The sequence below is a fragment of the Macrobrachium rosenbergii genome, chromosome 27 (assembly GCF_040412425.1).
Source record: "Macrobrachium rosenbergii isolate ZJJX-2024 chromosome 27, ASM4041242v1, whole genome shotgun sequence".
NCBI lineage: Eukaryota > Metazoa > Arthropoda > Malacostraca > Decapoda > Palaemonidae > Macrobrachium > Macrobrachium rosenbergii.
In genome coordinates this window covers 30,296,449-30,317,795 of record NC_089767.1, presented here as the reverse complement: position 1 = coordinate 30,317,795, position 21,347 = coordinate 30,296,449, and the positions used below count along the sequence as shown (strand labels likewise).

General features: G+C 37.2%; 2 protein-coding genes across 5 annotated transcripts in view; both read left to right on the top strand.

Annotated features, from left to right (window-relative positions):
- The first annotated feature begins 2,491 nt into the window (after nucleotides 1-2,491).
- LOC136853526 (organic cation transporter protein-like) lies at nucleotides 2,492-20,155 on the top strand. 2 transcript variants are annotated; one of them, XM_067129215.1, is made up of 15 exons: nucleotides 2,492-2,688; nucleotides 8,224-8,250; nucleotides 9,560-9,666; nucleotides 11,492-11,576; nucleotides 11,955-12,091; nucleotides 12,958-13,052; nucleotides 13,570-13,673; nucleotides 13,804-13,958; nucleotides 14,931-15,099; nucleotides 15,597-15,741; nucleotides 15,927-16,090; nucleotides 16,354-16,511; nucleotides 17,738-17,802; nucleotides 18,432-18,551; nucleotides 19,106-20,155. In XM_067129215.1, the coding sequence occupies exons 2-15, from the start codon at nucleotides 8,231-8,233 to the stop codon at nucleotides 19,310-19,312; spliced, it is 1,731 nt and encodes a 576-aa protein (XP_066985316.1). In that variant the 5' UTR covers nucleotides 2,492-2,688; nucleotides 8,224-8,230; the 3' UTR covers nucleotides 19,313-20,155. The 2 variants fall into 2 exon arrangements, with proteins under 2 accessions (XP_066985316.1, XP_066985317.1); XM_067129216.1 differs by lacking the exon at nucleotides 8,224-8,250.
- Nucleotides 20,156-20,813: 658 nt separating this feature from the next.
- The window catches only part of mre11 (double strand break repair nuclease mre11), a 52,482-nt gene continuing 51,948 nt past the window's right edge, over nucleotides 20,814-21,347 (top strand). For all 3 annotated transcript variants that reach the window (XM_067129206.1, XM_067129210.1, XM_067129207.1), the window contains exon 1: nucleotides 20,814-20,998. In XM_067129206.1, the coding sequence (XP_066985307.1) occupies nucleotides 20,829-20,998 (170 nt within the window). In that variant the 5' untranslated portion in view covers nucleotides 20,814-20,828. The remainder of the gene's footprint in view (nucleotides 20,999-21,347) is intronic.

The following is a 21,347-nucleotide window of genomic DNA, read 5'->3' as shown; positions in this document are numbered from 1 at the left end:
GGTCCAACGAATGTGACTGTTTCAAAGATGACACAAAATTACTTGTATGGTGTTCTTCTTGTGTCAAAGACTGCCATAATCCAATGATAAGTTTGAGCTGTATTCATTTATCAAATTATTATTCCACAAAGTCTGCTTTTTATTAGAAATAAGGGTTTTAGAAATAAACCTTGACAGGAGTGACTAATTTTGACCTGGTCATAGTAGTTGCAACTTCTGCTGCCTTATTGCCATCTTTTCCTGTTATTCCCATGCAGTAATTTTCTGTGCAAGAGAACTTCAGGAAAACAGTTTGGAGGGGCTTCAATAGCAATTATAGAATCTCTAAAAATTACAGTTTTCTATGGTGGTTATTTTTTGTAAACTTAGAGCAGAATTTATTACAGGTAGTTCTCTGAAGACAGAAGCATTGTTTGGTAGAGATTTCATATGTTTTGGTGGTATGGCAACAAGTTCTATGCCTGATAGAGATTTGGAACCATGAGTATAAATAGTATAGTATGGATATTTGCATCTTATGTGTTCGACTGTGTATTTTGTTCAATAATATTATATATACATAACTTTTAGACAAATAATACAGGGCAAATTGTAGGAGATTTCTTGTCATGAGGAAATGCATTGACCGTCCTCTTGCATCAGTCAGGTATTGTAGACCAACACTGCTGTTCAAGATCCCTTTTTGGTGCATATTGCAACCAAGAGCAGTCTCAACCTTTTAAAGAGATCAATGTACTCTTCCTTGCACTTTCCAGAGAGCAAGGTCAAGGTGATGGTGATAGAGGTTTCTGACACTCGGTAGATTGCTTTTCACTAGAGTTTGTGTCTGGGGTAGCTGAAGGATGTAGAGTTAAGTGATGGGTACAGGTGAAAGAATTCAAATGTGTAAGTTTAGGACACTATAGGTAAGGCAGTGCAGTAGAAGAAAAATTAGTATATGGTTCAGTAATGGAAGTAAATGAGTGAATAAGTATCTCCATAGGATAATCTGAAGCTGAGTCTGGCTGGGTCTATATGCTAAGCTAGGTGGCATTGTTGGGCTGTATGGCGTTCGTGGAGTAAATGAGTATAGAGAGTTTTGTGGAAATGTGTCCGAGAAAGGTGCAGTTTCATGACAGAAGAGATCGTGTGCAAACATGCAGCAAAATGTGTAAGGTGTTGCTTGTTGAACCAGCTTTTGAAAGATAACTAAACATGATTATAAAGGTTTCTTGATGGTCTAAATCATAATTATGATTCTTTGGAAAATGGGAACCCCAACTTTGAGCATTCATGTCTGAATTGGAAAGATTCTGAAAAACCACAGGTATCTAAGAGAGAACATTAGTTTAATGGTGTTAGGAGACAATGTAAGTTTGAAGTTGGGGGGAACCCCAAGTATTGTAAAATAGTCGTAATCGTTTAGTACGGTTTTACCTATGTGAATTGAATTATGAAGAAAGGAAAATGGTGCAAGATATGTTAATAATCTTGGTGTCATAATTTATTAATTACTGATCCATTCCAGGTACAGTTCCCTCCTCACTAAAGTTTCCTAAGTTTGACGGGGGGGGCGGGGAAACAATTTAGGAGTGCCTGTTAACCTTAGTAGTGAATTATATATCTACTAGTCAGTCATCCATAATGGATATCTGGTAAGATCAAGAAGGGGATGTTGCTAAAAAAAAGTTCATCCCAACAGTACTTGTTAAGAACCAAGACACGAGTTCAATCCCAATGAGGGGAAACGTTGGGCCATATCATGATACAGTATATCCATTATGCCTCAGTTGATCTGAACAATGCATTATGTATATGCCTGTTTGTTAGTTGATGGTGGTGTTTGGAGCCAGTGTACAAAAGGGTATGGGCTAGCAATCTCATCCTGAAAGAATTGTTGAAAACCATATAGGTTGCACCTTCTAAAGCCACCCCTTCAGAAGGAATTTATATATATATATATATATATATATATATATATATATATATATATATATATATATATATATATATATATATATATATATATATATATATATATGAGAAACCGATTACTGAAAAATGTAAGAGGTGATTAATTTTAATTAGATAAACTAAGAATGTTACCATAAAGTATCAAAGACATATATTGCTTAGAATATTTAAAAGTGATATTTCATCATCATCTGTAATTGTGTATGCAGTACGTAGGACCCGCTTTTTAAAATGTTCTCTCGTAAAGCACTTGGCCGCCAAATTCTTTCTCTACCTTACATAAAGGGCTAATTATTGTCTCTTTGGCCTCTATCTCCGCTCACGACTCAATTTTTCATTACAACTTTGGGTTTTCTAAAAAAAAAAAAAAAAAAAAAACTAGTTTATCTTGCCAGACGGACGATGCAAATTCGTTTAAAGAGAAAAGATATCACTATCTTAATTGTCTCTTGGAAATTGTTTTGAAAAATGAAGAAAGCTACCTAACGAAACCTAGCAGCTCCAAGGGCGCTCTTGGCAAACAACAATACGACGGGCTAGACAGCTAAGTAGTCTCATCTAGATTGCAGCGCCGCCGGATTCTGTTGACTGTGAACAGTGGAAGTGGAACTCTTAGTATTTTAGAAGCTGCCAAAGTGCTCACATGTTCTAACGAAGCGTCCATGTTTAAAACGACTGCGTTTAGGACTGGTATACTTCAATTCTGCAGAGATTATTTCTTCTTTAGAGGAAAAGGTATGAGAAAATGTATTCGCTTAAGGAACATTCGGTTTGAGTGAAACTTGAATTTACCGTTTTCGGGATAAAAATTCTAAAAATGTTTTAGGTACGGAATGCGTAAACACTGTTTATGTATGTATACACACACACACACTATATATATATATATATATATATATATATATATATATATATATATATATATATATATATATAGTAGACGCAAATTTTTCTCCCGCAGGAGTGACCCTGAAATGTTTCCACTTACGTTCTAATAGCACTTATGGGTGAGGTTGCTAGCTCCACGCACTATCATATGCCGGTTCAAATGGCTATGTTTGTATTTCATCGATTAAAATAAGGTTTCTATGGATGTTTGTTTCTTAAGGTATGTTTTTAATTGTGGATATTGGTATAGCACGTATGGGCTAAATATTTTTTTCACTATTCGTCCTTTCTCTGTTTGTGAGAAAATGTCTCACGTCAAAAAATCAGTGGCTTTTATTTCTTATACCTCAAGGGGGTGACGTTGTTAGCTTACACCCTTTTCTTAATATCTGGCTCTAGTATCTTGCCGCACCTGGAGTAACATACGGCAAGCAGGGATTAAACCGCTGACTGCTAATGCGAGCCTATTGCTCTACCACAGAGTTATGACTGTTTTTCTTTACTCTTTTTTTCCGGTTTTGACGATATTGGACTTTCTAATCTGCGAAGTGTTGCTACACTGGTTCAGGGTCATTAGGCTCATACATACATAGATACGTACATATGCACATACACATACTGGAAATCACCGGAACATGTGATGTATGTACGTATATGTACCACAGTATAAAATGAAACTTAGGGTGTAAATCCAGACCTGTTTTTCGTCTTGAGTGTTTTAAAATATCACCGAGAAGACTGGTACACATTGTTAGAAATTCTTATTATATAAGCTAGGGTGAAAGGCGAACGAACATACATTTGGAACAGAGTTCAGCATCAGTTAACAGACTGTTTTTCCATCCAGGTGGGCTCACGCCTTTGTTGTTAGGCCTAGGTAAACTATCTTCCTTAAGATCTATACATCTAATTATTTCTTTTGAAGTGAATGGATCATATCTGTAAATTATAAATTTAACAAAGAAGTTTACTGAATGTATTGATTTAGAATGGCCGTTTGGCTGGGCCTAACAACCAAGGTGTGAGCCCACCTTTATGGAAAACACGATTTGTGAAAGGAGCACTGACTTATGTCCCAAATGAGGGAGCGATTCTTTCCTTTCTTTCTTGTCAGAATTTTTTAACAGTCTGTATGTTCGTTTGTACTCTCACCAGGGTATATATGATGTAAATTTCTACCAGTCTGTCAGTCGTTTTGAAGATGCCTTTAAAAAACTAGAAAACAAAAGCGGTCAGGACTTATACCCTGTTCAATTTTTCTGTTTTAAATCTGTGTATTTTTATATATATATATATATATATATATATATATATATATATATATATATATATATATATATATATGTGTGTGTGTGTGTGTGTGTGTGTGTGTGTTTAGATGGTTTAATATTACTCAGTTTGCTAGGGGCTTTATTTTGGCTACAACTAAAATGTTGAATAGCATGCGTAGCGTAGTTGTGGAATCTTCCCAGGTTAATTGTCTTCTAGAAAAGATTGCTCTAAGCTGGGGTTCCCATTTTACCAAGAATCGTGATTACGATTTATACCATTGTCAAAGATATCCTTGCGGGCATCTTTCATAAGCTGTTTCGACAAGGAACTAATATTAACGGCCTGCAGTGGCTACTCGATTTTGTAAAGAAACGTTGTCATATTGTCCAGTTCTGAGTCTGTCATTCTCTTCACTGAAAAACTCTATTCAAGTTTCACTGGATGCCGACGCCCCCAAGCTTAAGAGAGATTGTTCTACTCAAGGTGCTTTAAATATAAAAGACCTTGGTTCTGCTTTCCAAGCCCATTCTGTTCATTGTAAGCTTACTCTGCTTGTCGATGGCCATTTAGGCCTGTTTCATGAGAATTTTTAGATGTTTTGATAGATAATAATAATATTAATTATAATAATAGATGCCAAACTGTTTATAGACGCTTAGGCGGATACACATGCGAGATGTAGGCTATACAAGGACAAACCACTGTATTTGGCAACGAACCCAAGCTTATTTGGTTCGTGTGATACTCTCCTGTAATAATCGATCCATGTGTCTCTCGAGGGACCGATTGATCTTTGTGGAGAATGTCATCCATTTCAATGATAAATGAGAGAGAGAGAGAGAGAGAGAGAGAGAGAGAAAGCGTAGCCTATAGCCCTTATGTTAGCGTCACTATGACACCACATGTAGGCCTCGATTATGACAATGACAAGTCTTTCCCACAATGTAATATGAATATATGACTTATTTGCAAGAAGCTTGCTCTGGCGCGTGTATGTGTGCTCTTATCGTATTTATAACTTTACAATGCAAAACTTGTTATCTGTATATCACAAGTCTGGTTATTGGTACTAGACCGAAATACCACGCCACCGATGGAGCTATGTATAGCTACACCACCGAACTGAAGAGTCAAACAATCGAGAAGCAGCAAAGTAGATTGGCTTGCCCGCTTTTGCTTCGATCGATCCCATAATCACATTTCCACCAGTAGAGGTATGTGGGTTAGCCATAAATTTAAAATGGTAAATGGGAAGAGGAAATACTGCAACTCTTTATTTCTTCATAGAACTATCTTTATGAGACACCGGTCGAATTTAAACTCCGTTTCTACATTTTTCTTCATACTTATTTTCTTCCAGTTTCCCAGATTATCTTTGTTTACGTTCGAAGGGATTAGCCACCGACACGTCCGGTTTCATCTTTCCCCTCGGGGTTTTTGTACTTAAAAGACTGCAGATTGATTTTTGAAATATAAAGGAATGATATCAATCGGTTTATCTTTTGTTTTCGGAATGTGGTAATATCTTTACAAAAAGAAGTGTCCCTTAGAAACCGTATTTTTACGTATTGAAGGTACCAATTACTGTGCCATTCTGTATTTTAACGCTGGTGAAAATGATGAAATCAACGAGTCCTTTCTATTTTTGTTATTATTATTATTATTATTATTATTATTATTATTATTATTATTATTATTATTATTATTATTATTATTATAGTTTAATGTAAAGTGTAAATAATGTTGAATTAACGCATCGTGCCAATTGAAAGAGATGCACGTATTAGGATAAAAAAGTAACATCTCTTTATTGATACTCCCTGCGTTGAAGTTCGGAGTTATAAAGGCCATAGTCGTGAATGACATTTAACTTTACCGAAAGCAGAGCTGAAAGTTTGTTTCATGCGGAGGAATTCTCTTCACTTCTTGGTGTAGCTATTACTGTGAAGGTGAAGGCACTTTGTGCTTGTAAATGAAAATGGTGCTTATGCGCTTATGGTTAGAGGAAAGAATTTTCTCCTCTGTGCAAGAAACTACAGTTAATTTTTCTTACTTTCAGGGTGTTTCTTTTGATTACACAATTTCAGGGCTTGGTTTATTAAATTGATTTTATTTTAAATTTCCAGTTGATTCATACAAATATTTGAACATCAGGCTGTAAGTCTTTACGCTTTACTTTTCTTACAAGATACACATCAAAACACCGTGCCTATGTGTAGAGTACACAATGTAATAACAAACTTGCCCCTCACAAAGATGTACTGAATACATGCCTGTTCATTGTTTGCTGGGAAACAGGAATGTGTTTAAAGCATTTACACAACCACGGATGACAGCAGTACCCATTGCATACGAGTATGTAGATATTTACTAATCAGTTTCCTGGCTCGAGAAAATTTCCCTTCCAGTTACCAACATTTAATATTCAAGGATGACGATGTTAGCCCTAACCACATCCAAATGATAGTGTATTTAACAATGCAGCATTTAAAAAAAGATATATATATATATATATATATATATATATATATATATATATATATATATATATATATATATGTGTGTGTGTGTGTGTGTGTGTGTGTGTGTGTGTGTGTGTGTTATATGGAGGATGAGCTTCATATGAGCTATATTCTTCGAAAGTGTCAGAGATATGTTCGGAGGTGGGTTAGTAATGAATGGAAATTCATAGTGTAATCTGTTGATTTTTGGCTCACACCAGACCGCGTATTCTCTTCCTCATACATTCGCTCTTATGAATAAGATCCCGTAACGGCGTAATTTAAATTCAGAATGGCCTCATAAGCATCATAACATTTGGTCCAGGGACTTCTTGCAGGTCTGTCGAGATTACGTAGTACTTGACAATGGTAATGATGCTTGCGATTTTAGGTGAATAATCTCGGAATTTGAATGGTTGGGCCTTAAGAAGACACTTATTGAGAATGGGAATGGTGCCATCTTCTGGAGACACTTTTGTGGGAGGGGAGAGTTTAATGTTGAAAAAGAACAATCCCTTCATACATATACTGTATTATATATATATATGTATATATGCATACACACATAATATATGAATGCCCTTTTTTGTAATCTAACAGTGTTCTGTTAAGTGAAAAAGGCCATAAAAAATTTTTTACACAACAAAACAATACGTGAAATATTTTCTGTTAAAAAAAAAATTCCTTCAAATATAAGGAGCCCTTAAAAATGCCAGAATGTAGAAAGTAAATGCTATATTTCAGAAACCAACTGTCTCTCTCGTCAGGCAAATAGTGAATGATGAGAGAAACAGTTGGTCTCCGAAATATAGCATTTACTTTCTACATTTTGGCGTTTTTATGGGAATCCATATTGCAAGGATACTCTTGCCTTTCCCATTTAATTTTCTTGCGTTTTTATGTATTTCTTTGCAGTCAGATATTCCGGAATCCTTGCTAAAAATGTTGCATTTGTTGTTGAAGCTGTTGCGTCGGCTATACAGCTATAATTTTACGTATTCTGATTTTTCTTGTTCCTGTAAATCCTTTTCCTTGGCTAAAGAGCTCTAGATTTCATATTGGTCTTTTGTAAATTTTCGAAATTCACGAAAGTTCAAGGTGAACTAAGATACTGGTCTTCTTCTTCTTCTTTTAACGTGCTTTTTTCCCATTTTTGTATGGGGTAAGCACGATGCCTTCTTTTTGAAGGACTTCTGATTTGGCTTTGGGGTAGACCTGTAGTCTCGATCGGCTGCCCTGCCTGACATCGCTTAGACCCCGGTAGCGTATGTTTCATGTATCATACCCGACCCAACGCCCTTTCTTCCCAGCAGCGAGAAGTTGTTGCGCGGGTAGGGCGAGAGTTCGAGACGTGTGAGATGTCTTTTGATTTAATCAGGTATCGTATACTAGGTCTAATAACTCATTAAGGTCTAACTCATAAGCTAAAATGAAGATTTAAAGCAAAGCTCTAGTGAAAAATATGAAGTTCTTCACTGTGCTGTTAAGTTTTAGATGATGTGACTTGATCCATTAATGAAGATAGAGTAAATAAAGAAAACTGATATATGAATCGCCTCACAACATTTGAGGCATGGTTGACTTACTCCATCTTTGCTCTTCTTCCTAGGTCTGACATGGATGACAGCGAGGAAAGGTAAGTTTTGAAGGATGAATTTCCCCAAGGGGTTAGTGCCATCAGTGCACTTCACCCGGTGCACTGCAGGCATTACTTAGGGTTCTTTGCAGCGTCCCTTCGTTCTCCTAGCTGCAACCCCTTTCATTCCTTTTACTGTACCTCCGTTCATATCCTCTTTCTCCCAAAATACTTTCTATAGCCTCTCCTAACAGTTGTTTCATAGTGCAAATGCGAGGTTTCCCTCCTTATACACCTTTAAAATCTTTTTACTTTCAATTTCCCGTTCAGCGGTGAATGTCTTAGAACAACTACCACGCCTGCAGTAAGTTTTCCCAGCTGACACAAGCTTTCATTTTTAAATCCCACCAGCATTCATCTTTCATCAACACCGTACATTCTTTGCTTTCAAAATAACATGACAACTTTCATTATTCACGCCGTTTATCAGATATCTTGCTAGGCATTCATTATCGTCTTTAGTCGCCTTCTCCCTGCATTGTGTCGGAATTTATTGTTATGCTCATGGCTCCGTTACGCAGCTGATTACAGAGGGGCGCTGCATAGAAAATGCCTTCACAACTCCCAGTTATATACTCATAGGGTTGATTATTTTAAGAAGAAAAAATAAATCTCAAAATATTGACATCAGTCAAATTAATTTAAATTCAATTAAGAATTTATTTCCTTTCTTTTTACGCCATGTTGATACGCAAAAGTCTTTATAATTCACATACATCTATAGCGACCTTTTACGCCCTCCATTCCCGCTTCCTTTCTCCAAACTTGCTGTCCAACCTCTGTGACTTATTTTCTTGTGCAACTGTGAGTCTTTTTCCCAGTTCCACCTTTAGGTCTTTGCACTTCATCTCATTCATTTTATGGATCTCTTTGCCTTGCTGTTCAGACACCACAAGTTCCACAACTCCCTCTTTTCATTTTTTTTTTTTTTACTGCTGAATGGTCGAAAGTACCCCAGAGCTTGGTTTTACAGCTTTAACAGTAAAATCAGGAATCTTCGTAATATATTAAGAAGGTAGTAGAGTTACTAAAGGTAGTAGAGTTACTAAATGTTCACACGTAGCGCTTATATCGATCAAATTTAGTTGAAAACATCTGTCAACCTACGAAGCATTTTGGTAAGTTGAACGGATTAAATTACTTTTGTATTACTGCTCCGTATCATTTCTAGTTTTGTTTTATCATTTTCACATTTACAAAGATAATTTAGATGCCTTCTTCTATGTAAAGCAAAGGCATCCTTTGTGATAATACTAAGATTTCAGGAAACTTTTCAGATATCTTAAACTCTTCTTCTTGCGATTTTCAGAGGAAGCTTTTTGTTATCGGAAGACGCGGCGGAGAACATAGACTCAGTCTTTGCTCAGATCGGTTTCGGTCGATGGCAGCTCATCCAGATGGCTGCTGCGATGCTGAGTGAGTATAATTCTCCATTGTCTTTGCTTCTTTATCCCTAAGTAAGTTAAACAAATAATAACAGTGATTATCTTAACGATACTGCCTCACTACAAGGGTCTGCATATAATTATTTATAAGAGATGATAAACTGAAACAAGATTCGAACATTCATTGGAACCTAAGTGGTTCGAGGAATTATACCTGGCTTTATCGATATCTGAACCATAGTATCAAGCGGACAACCATTTTGTCAATATCTGGCGAACAAAATACTGTTTTGGGATCCGCTGGCACGAGAAGTCACAGAAATTAGGTGAACGAATGCTGGAATTTTGTCGGAATAAAGACTTTTCATCTCCGTTGTTTAAGCCGTTGTATGCGTAATAAAGATTTCTCATCTCCGTTGTTTAAGTAGGTGTGTCGTACTAAAGACCTCATTCATGTTGTTTAATTAAGCCGGTTTGTCGTACTAAAGACTTTGCTTCTCCGTTGTTTGTCTTACTAAAGACTTCTCATCTCCGTTGTGTGTCATACTAAAGACTTAACATTTCCATTGTTTAAGCCGTTGTTTGTGGTATGTACTAAAGATTCTTCCTCTCCGTTGTTATTCGTCCCTGCCTGGAATTTGCTCTCGTGCAGTTTACTTTTTAACTCTTGTTTTCGTCCTTAAAAGTTTGAATCTAATGCAGTTTGTCGAAATAAGGCCCTGTCTTTAAGTCTTAAAATTACTGTTTTTTTTCCTACCACAAGGTGGCGTTGCTCCTCTTCTACTCTTCATCTGCTATAGGGTATATTCTGGTCACAGTTCAGATGAGATTAAGCAGTCTTGGAGTTCAAGTATGCTGTAACTGCTTTCCTCTTTCTTTCCCTTTTATGTTATTCAGCTTGGCATTTACAGTGTAAAAGGTTATTATGAAAATACAATGAACTCGCAAGATTCTGAGAAAGTGTATCAAACTGGGATGTTAAAAAAGTTTAGTTTCTACCTAAAGAAACTACTTATTCAAATTCTCTCTCTCTCTAAATTATCAATGAACTTAACTCTCCTTAAATGTCAAGATTGAACTGGTATCCATGCTGAAGTGTATTCGGTATAAGAAGGTTCCATGGCTTTTGAAATGTTTTTGCTTTGGCAAATCAGAATTTTCCATTTCAGTTATGAACAGACAAGCAGAAAATATAATTTTGAACTTGTGCTTATGAACAGGTCGCTCAAATTGAGCAGTGTAGGAAAACCACTTAAGAGTTGTAAAACTTTATATGACGCAACGCTAACAAGAATCCACTTTTTCAGAATTTTTTTGGATTTGAACACACGCTTGCCTAAGCAGTTTCGAAACCCGTTATGACGTAAAATTGATGTGATAATCTTTGTTTATTATGACATGCAAGCGTAAACGAAAGAGTGAAAGCTACACAATAGCATATTGAGGACAACGAGCTAACGGAAGCGGCCCTTAAGAGGAAATTTGAGCATCCCCAATAGCGACGAGAGAGAATGGCTGGGTATCATGACCATCAAAGAAATGTACAGTAGGTCGGAGAGAAATTGGAAGAAACTGACCGAGCTTATCATTAGATATTTAAATTACGGTTAATGAGCAAGAAAGAACAATCTGGCATTGACATCAAGCAGAAGGGGACGTCTCAGGAGCCAAAAAAAAAAGTAGCTCAGATGTGAAAGAACTAAACATTATTGACGAACAGAGCCCTCAAGGACATGACCAAAAATTTGAAAGGGCGTGTAGATATACATTTTTGTATAAGTGCAAGGGGTTTAAGGTTGTAACGAATATTTTAAAGTATTTCGAGATTATGCATATCATGTCATGATGCTTTGCAGGTTATGCCGCCTTAGCACCTGGGCTAATAGGCTCAACGCTGACAAATGCGCCGATCGCCTACAGATGTGGGGACGACGATATAATGTAAGTGTGGATTCCCTGTTGGTTTGGAGTAGTAGCTGTGAGGTGAGCGCGCCAAGTGACTCATTTCAGCTAAAGTTTGCTCTTTTATTTGCGTAGGTAGACATATATCACGATAATGAACAGGTTTCTAAGAGTCTTGAAATTGTTTAAGATTAAGTACTGTAAATAAACGAATTTTATTCTTTATGATAATGAAAAAATATTGTTGCCTGAGTTGTAAGATTGCAGAAACCACACACGTGCGAGGATGCGTGGAGCTTGCCATTTGTTTTCAAAAAGGTTCTGTAGTGAGTTCAAATAAACAAAGCTGTAATTAAAACACCGAAAACATTTTATCCCAAGCTGCCTTTAGTAAATCCTGTTACTTCTCCTGTTAAGATATGAATCGTCGAGGCCATTTGACAATGAGTGTCATTACAAGTACGACTCAGGCAACGCCACATTCCTTAATGAAACTGGCACAGCGAATGTCAGCGTGAGTTGTAGTCAGCCAACGATAGCTTCCTCTTATAATGGTAGGTGAAAGGATAAGCAAGCATTTAACTTGTCTGAAAGTGACCTGTGCGGATGTGATCAAGCGCACGTGTTAACTGAACTATCGTACACGCTCAGTTATGTAGATAAGTGAAATGATTTTGGTATCAGAGTTCCAGTCTTTTTGATCAGCAACGACAAATGTAAAAATACTTAAATGTCATAATTCTTGAATATTTATAGAAAGGGAAATTGTATTTTCATATATACAAATGACAAGCAATTATAGATAGGGCCTTAGATACAAGTATCATCATTTTTAATATCAACACCAATATGTAAGCAGACTTTGAAAATTACTGTTGGCGTTTACTGGGAATTTTTTTAAATAATTTCATCATATTGTTTAAATAGTCACAATAAGAAACTGTTATAAGATCTTCCTTCAGAATGTTATGCCAAACTTGTCCAAGTTATCTTTTTTGGTTCCCTTTCTCTTTGTGAATATAGATTTATCTGTACTTTCCTTCACTTACTTAACGATGAATGCTTTCATGGGTGTAGGTATATGTATATAGCAAAGAAATATAACAATTTTCTGCGTGTGAGTCCAGAGTAAGATTGCCTCAAGTATATGAATTAAGCGCAACTGAGTCGCACATATTTCGAGAGTACCTGAAAAACCGCCTGACGTCTACGAGAACGACCCAGAGTATCATCTCAGTATAGTCTCTGGTACGGCACTTGCCCCCAAATATTCTGTTCAGTTGTTATGCAAATATTCTGATAAAGTTTAGAGGGCATACCATGCACGTACCTGCCACAGTGTAATTTTCATCCATGTATCATGAAATTCCTCCTCATGAATTACGTGAGTGAGTACTGTACAGCTTTGTGTCCTTTACAGCATCCGCCATGATTATTGAATCCAATACTTCGAGTCCGCCATGTGTTGCGTGGGATTATGACAATACGGTTTTTACGTCGACCGTTTCGATGGAGGTAAATTGATCTCAGTTTTATTTATCATTTTGAATTCTGGCAAAATATCAGTATCGGTTATTTTAGACGGCATTCTGCGTGGGACAGCTAAATGCTAAATAGTAGCTTAGATACTCCTTTCATTGACGTGTAATATGGCTATTGCTTTCTTCTTAGCAGGTATTTTCTATTCTCTTACGTTGGACGTTTTCATCATTAAGATGGAATGTTGTTCCCACTTGCTGTTCTTGACAGAGTCAATTCAAAATCGCTCTGTCCAGCCAATATAACATTAATAATAATTTAGAACTTCATTCTACATTAAATGATCTCAAGTCCCAAAAACCTTCGCCCCTGGAGACGCATGTTTCCCAATTAAGGATATGAATATCAACGCCATATTTGTACTCCGTGTTCTGTCTCGATTTCCCATAATTCTCAATTGTGAAAAATTAAGTCAGATTTAGTTTCTCAAAGGCCTGATTAAATAAAAAAAAAAACTGATGCTATGACCTTTAAGTGAATCCTCTCTTCCAAGTGGGGCCTGATTTGCGAAAACGCTTGGCTGTCTTCTCTCTACCAAATGGTCTTCAGTTTCGGCTCCATGATCGGGGACGTAGTTGGAGGCGCCATGGGTGACAGGTCAGTGGTGTTAACAAGGTTCAGTTTGAGCACCACAATAGTACCATACAATATTTTTAAGGCTGGAGTCACAAAGTCTGTGATTTAGTGTTTCAAAATTGTTTCATGATTATTGTTATTTTTTTCGTAGATTAGGTCGTCGCGCTGCGGTGCGATATGGCTCGCTCGTCTTGCTGGCCTCAGTCCTTGGGATCGGCCTGGCTCCATTTTACTCCATCGTCCTCATGTGTAGACTCATAATGGGCCTTACTACCTCGAGTATCATATACCCTACTTATAACTTAGGTAATGTGCCCAGATTTGACGCACTGTTTCTCGAATATTGTCTGTGGGTTCTTGAAATAACAATATCAGTAGATTTATCCTTGTGGTACTTTGTTATGATTAGTCCTTGACATGATAAATATCACTTTGTTGTTTGAGATGCATTCAGTTACATCCTTGTGATATAGCTTATGATATATTTCTTGCTGCATAAATTTATCTCAGTATCCATGCCACAGTAAAGATGCATTTCACTTGGAAATATCTTTGCGCTATAATTAGTTAGATGGGGTTTTATTTCGTTACCAACAAGTTAAACTAAAGCTATTTAAATTTACTTTTTTTTAATCTCTTTGCTCTGATGGTAGGACAGCTTGTCCTTTCTGCTTGTTTTACTGTCGCCATAATTATTAAGAGCTGCATTTTGTCGCTAAAATCATGCACCTTGGCTTCTCTCTTTCGATTTCTTCATTTAGTCTTTGTTTGGTCCCTTTCCGCTGTTCTTAGACTTTTTCAGACTTTCTCTTTCTGATAAGTTAGTTTTCTTATCGCTTGGGAGAAGATAAGCAATATGGTACTATAACATTTCTTTTCCCTGTAGAGTGTTGGTATATTTTAGAATTGTTAAAATATATTTCAGAGAAGCGGAGAATAGTTTTGTTATATGTTAGAGATTACTGTACTTGGCGTTGCCATTCTTGTGCGTATAACATTAATACAACCGGTGAATGGGTATTGTATTGTAAATTCAGTTTAATTGAAGAAGTTGACAATTAAAATACAGTGTTTATTTAAGCATGTAACATTTGTACAACCGGTGAATGAGGTTTTCATTGTAGATTCAGATTAAGGGTAAAATTTGCTAATTTTTGTTACTGTTCATTCGAACTTGTTGTGTCTATGCGTTATTCTCACTCTGTCAAATTTCACAGAAAATAGTCTGATTTTGCTCCCCTCCTCTAAACCGATTTGCTCTTGTTCCTTCGCCGACAGTCATGGAAATCACGCCCACCTCACAGCGAACAGTGATAGGAATGGTACTCGGAGCCCCGTACAGCATTGGGGTCATGGTCTTCGCGGCTCTTGGGTACTTCTTGAGGGACTGGAGAACGCTCCATCTCGCTTCTTCTGTTTTCGCCTTCTTGCTATTGACAGTGAGTTGGTGAGTCTAGCACTGATGAGTGACATTGTAACAGCTTTAGTTTTTATTGCAAATGACGTCCTTGGTACAAGACCCTTTAAACAGAGGTGGTGTTTCCACTCAAATGATTAAGACATGGAATGATCGTGCAGTCAGCTCAATAGATTTTATTAAAAAAATCACATATTTGTGTTTAAAATAGAAATTACATTTTCATAAAATATTACTAAGTTATAGGATGACTGCTGAATCAGAGATGATCAAGAGGAGCATTTGCCCTCTTTTTTGTATTTAGTTAATGATGTTCCTTCCTTCATCTCTCAGGGCAGGATTTATAGGGTATTGGCCCTTTGTAATTATGCTGTGATAAACGTTATAACAAAATTATTTACATTAATTCTATTGGTTGTTAACGAGGGGCAGGCAAAATTTGGATGATCGGAGTCAAAGGTAAAAATTAAGAACACGCAAAAGTCGAAAACATTCTCCTGTTCAAATTCATGATTTTCGGATACCAGGGCTGTTGACGAATCTCCCAGATGGCTCGCGCAAAACGGTTACTTGGACGAGGCGAAGGAAGTTTTAAGGAGAGCTGCCGATTACAACAAAGCTACTCTTCCAGCAGCCTCAAATCTACATCAGATTTTGTTTAAACTGGCTGATGTAAGTTGCTTGTTGATTCGAGAAGGTGGGCTGTTTGTGCCAAGTTATATAAAATATGAACCACTTTCTATACAGTTGGATTGATATATGAGTGAAGGCTGCGTTAGTCTCATATGTAGGCCTACCAAGTATGAATTGGGCAATGTAAAGTGTGAAGTTTCTATCGGTGTTTTGTACATCATCAGGAGGGGAAAACCTACTTGAAAACGGAGACGTCGTGTACGAGCACGCTAGAGCTAGTGTTCAGCAACTTGCCAATGGCTGTCATAACACTGGTTACTCCTCTGACGTGGTTTTTGATGGCCGTCGTCTACTTGGGAATTCCTCTGAATGTCAACAACTTCGGAGGGTAAGTCTTCCACCTAAGGAGTTTGTGACATATCCCTCGGTATTTGATGGCATCTCTTGTTTCTGTATTTCCCATTACCTTCTGTTGCTTCTTTTAAAGGAACTCAATGGTCTTTGGAAGGTTGAATTTCAAGTCAGTGACCCTTGTGGGCTTGTTCTATATGAACAGGGTTCGTCTTCTGAGTGATAATGATAATAAATGCCTCAAGTGAGTCTTTAGCTTAATCTTTACCTTATAACTAAGTACAGCTACTTCTCTTGCAGCAATCCTTTTATTTACGTCGCCCTCACCGGGTTGATGGAGTTGCTTCCGGCAATTGTAGGAATCATTTTCTCCAAGAGGTTCAGTCGAGTTCCCGTCATGGCGTTCACGTTCTTCTCTGCAGGCCTCTGCAGCTTGTTGGTTCTGGCTGTTACGGAAGGCAAGTAAACAATATTACTCAAACACTGACAAGGTGTATGTGTTGCTGTTAGTGTTATTTTGAGTATTTTTTTTTTTTTTTTTACAAGGAAGCGTTTGCCCATTTTATCAATTGTCCTCTCTTGCCTTACTGAGCGTAACGTTTAAAATATTTAAAATGAAATGTGTCAGTCGTATGGAACGGAAAGTGCAATCTTAGAACACTTGATGCTAACGAACTGTTGGTTGTTTCTGAAGAATTTCAGACTTGCTTGTACCTGCCCTTGTTGCCTGGTTGTATTTTGCTGAATCAGGTAGCAATTGGTATTTCAGTATCTGTAAGGAAAGTAGAAACTCACTCAGTGCTAGAGGAACGGTTTATAAAAGTTGTAAGCTAAAAAGTTGCAATCGTTTTTCGCAATTGACTCCTCAGCTTAAAACTAGGTTAAGATTTTTCCACCTGTTCTTTAACGTAATTCTAAACTGAGTGCTGCTATTTTGCTTTATGAAGAACATATTCTGCAATAATGTTTATATGATTCTAAAACATAAATTAATAGAATTACCGTTACCATCTTCCTTACCAGTGATTGAATGAAAACCAGTATCCATGTTCGCAGTGAAAGCCGACTCATTCATTATAATAATTGAAAGTTAAATTACTATGTTTAAAAACTTCATGGTATTAGCTGGCCATGAAATTCCTTACCAAAGGCCATTTACGATGAAAAGGGATGACGAAGGTATTTCGTTTGAAATGATTCTGTACAAGTGAGAAAAGGTAATCGGTAAGCCATAACGTAAGATGGTTACCTCTTGGTTTTCAGGTTTCTTGTGAAATCACAATGCTTCATATCCCTATGCTTATTATAATGAAGAATGCATGTACCTTAATTACTTTGAGACAGTGAATTTCCACGTTACCATAATTTATAGATGTACACTCCCCGTGGGGGATGGGGTAGTGCTGTCAGTGCATCTCATGCGGTGCACTGCAGGCATTACTTAAGCTTCTTTGCAGCGTCCCCTCGGTCCCTAGCTGCGACCCTTTTCGTTCCTTTTACTGTACCTCCATTCACTGTCTCTTTCTTCCATCTTGCTATGCACCCTCTCCTACCCATTGTTTCACAGTGCAACTGCTTTGAGGTTTTCCTCCTGTTACACATTTCAGGCTTTGCTACTCTGTTTCCTTTTCGTCGCTGAATGACCTCATAGGTCTATATCACTTTTGCTTTACCGTCTTTGTAGATGTGTGGTGGCTTCGGTGGATTCTCATTATGGCAGCTATGGAATTAATCAGCACAAGCTACACGGTAAATAATACTTGAAGGATTGTTTTACCTTTTTTATGATTATTCATTAACTTTCCATAAGTTCATATTGGTAATTTGAGGACCATGCAATTTATTAGTTCCTCTTGGTTAATCAAACGAGAGATTTTTAATTACAGACCATCGTCGTCTAGACACTCATTTGGTTTCTTTGGCCCCTTATGTTTGTCAGTTACCATCTACAGTTTGTTATATTAAGTTATTCTTTTGTGTCATAACTGTTTTCGAATGGATACGTCTTAGTTTCTTTCTAAAAGTCTCCAAGTTTTGACATCTCTTTAATTTTGGGGCAAATCAGTGAATAGTTTGGGTGGCATGTATTCAAAGGTTCTTTTTCCAATATATTATTATCTAAGTTCCTCTAATCAATAATTGTCGTAAGCGTATTTCTGTGGGAGGCCTTTTACACATCTGAGCCTATTTTTTTATTGCCATGTACAACAGAACAGATATTTAATGTTCAGTTCTTTAATATTAGCCAAAAATAAATAAAAGTTCAATAAAGACACGTGGCTCAGGCCTAACAGTAAAAATATTACGTCTGAGAATGACAGTGAGAAGTCTCTTAAGGTTTTCTGCTTGAGGTTCCAATATTTTTTCATTTTCAAAAGATGAGTTACGTCTGGGCGCCAGAATTATATCCAACCGTGATTCGATCGAGAGGATGCAGCAGCTGTGCTCTTGGTGGTCATCTAGGCTTCTTCGTAACTCCTTTCATAACGGATGTTGTGGTAAGTGGTATAGATCATCTTTATGGCAGTTTTCTTATTTTCCTTATTCAATCTGTTTTCTTTTCCTTTCATAAAGGGTAACAGTTATGTATAGCGATATATAGCCGAGTGATACTTCGATAATTCTAGACGAAAGAACCTCCCATAGGGGAGGTAGTGCCGTCAGTGCACCCCACGCGGTGCACTGTAGGTATTACTTCAAGCTTTTGCGGCGTTCCTTCGGCCTCTAGCTGCAACCCCTTTCATTCCTTTCACTGTACCTCCGTTCATATTCTTTTTCTTCCATCTTACTTTCCACCCTCTCCTAACAATTGTTTCACGGTGCAGTTGCGAGGTTCTCCTCCAGTTATACGTTTAAAACCTTTTTACTCTCAGTTTTTCTTTCAGCGCTGAATGATGCCATATATAGGTCCCAGCCGTCGGCCTTTGGCCTAAATTTTTTATTCCATTCCTTTCCTGTAGGCGAAAGAACCTTTTTCATTTGGGTGTAAAGCGATTACTTGCGTCCGTCATGCCTTATGTTGTTCTGTTTCCACGTATTTCTCCAACACCAGGCACAGCAAGTATGGTGGCTGCCGAACATGATCCTCGGGATGTGTGGCGTCCTGGGAGGCGTGTTAGTCTGCCTGCTGCCGGAAACCAAAGGGCTGGACCTCTGCGAAACTGTGCAGGATGTCAAAGAAAGATCGAAAGCCGGCAAACTTAATCGAGCAGCTGAATTGTACAACACAGACGTGCATTCTGATCTCGTGTCTGCGTAGAACTTCCTCGACTGAGAATGTAATCGGTGAGAACTCGGATGCATGCAGTTGCATTCACTGATAACGCTGGTGGGAATGCAGCCAGTAAGAATCAGTTGTATGCAGTTGCATTCACTGATAAAAGTGGTTCTTGTTTTTTTTCCTAAAGAAAGACAAATAATGAATGTAAAACTTTTATTTTTATATTTTTACTCTCCAGACCCTCTGCCGCAAGCCTTTCTTGACTACATTCATCCATCCATTAGTACTTAATGATACAACTTGCTATTACAGCTTGATATAATGAGAGAAAGTTTCAAAGAAATAAAATATGGAAAAATATGAAACTGATACTACACAAATGTCTTTAATTTGCATCAGCTTTTACTGCTGTATCGTATGTTCCATACTTGTATATCACTTTCTTATGCAATACAGTAAGCCTATTTTTAAAGAGCATAAAATTCTGAAATATTATTATAACGTCTAAGGGCATGCAAGTAAATAATAAATCAACTCACGCACTTTCTGGTTATATCGAAGACAAGATCCAAGATGTTCACATTATTGTTAGCATTATTCAAAATGAGATAATGTGTACGTGAAACAACGGCTAAGAAAACTTAATTAACCCCATTTTCTTTTATTCATATTCCGTCATGTATGACAATCCAGTGACGTGTGTGTGTGTGTGTGGATCTAGAAAGATTGAATGGCCTTATTTAAACTTGATTATAATTTTGATTTCTCTGAATGCCAGTGATTGTTCACTTCCTTTCGAATGATACATTTTCATTTACTTTCAGTACAGCTAAGACTTTTATATTCCCAACTTTTATTTATTAAAGTAATTGTATAATTAAATTTAACGCCTTTCATTCACGCCTCACTCATTTTATTTAAAGTGTTCTATGCTGTAATTTCAGCAAATGGTTATTATAATTTGATTTGACAAGTATTATATCGTACTTATACTTTTAATTTAAGCTAGTAGCTGAAAGAAACTAGGTGACGCATGAAATTCAGCTTGAGTACTCGTAAGTGAGAGAGAAACATAATCCCGTCGCATGATCTGAGACCATGTCAACAATGACTGCCCAGAAATTGCAAGTAGTATACATAATTGCGGTACTGTTCGTTAACAATAGTAGCATGTCATTCTTGTAGGTATTGAACTGGGTTGGGAGGTGTCTCCCCGTATCTAGAAACCTCAAATGAAATTGGTGACGGTATGTGGCACCTTTGGCTGTGTTAGACTAAGTGACAACATTAAGCATACAGACCACTTTGTTCATGCAATAATTTTCACCGCGATTAGGGTGATCATTAGAGAAATATAGGCCACGATGGTTCTCCTCTTCAGCTCCCATTGTCAACCGGAAATATCTTATCCTAAGAAGAAAAGCAAAACGTGGACTTGTGACAAAATTGTCAGAATATTTGCTCGTTACAAAACCACCGAACTATGCCGAGGAGACCTTCCACTCGCTTTGAACCCCCCGAGGTGTGTGTGTCTATTCAATAATCACAGGTCGAGATGGAAGGCAATAAGTTTGACTGCAGCATATTCGTCGTAGCTGGCAAAATCCTGGGTCTGAAGCCTACTTTTATTCTAATTAATTGCGGTTACCAAATACTGATCCTCTTTCCAGTTTTTGGAGTCGAGTTTGACAAGGACACAAAGTTTTTACACCGACAGCTCTACAAGTAAGTTTTAATCCGTTCCTCTTCTAGCTTTTTATTTGGATGGAGCAGATCAGATGGATGCATAAATTGAGTTATGATAAGTGATGTTCATGACGACCAGTAAAATTATTGCGTATGGTCTGCTAATCACTTTAGGTATGCCACTCGTGCACGCATGTTCTCTATGGTGATGGGAGGAAGAGCGAGTGTTTTACGGTATTTGATAAACGTACGCTACGTAATTAAGATGGACACTATCAATAAATACTTTATTAATTTACGACTCTTAATTTTATTGCGGACGGAAAACCAGTCTGTTGATATTTTATGGATAAGACATATTTTATGCAAATTTTCTGATAGGCTAATA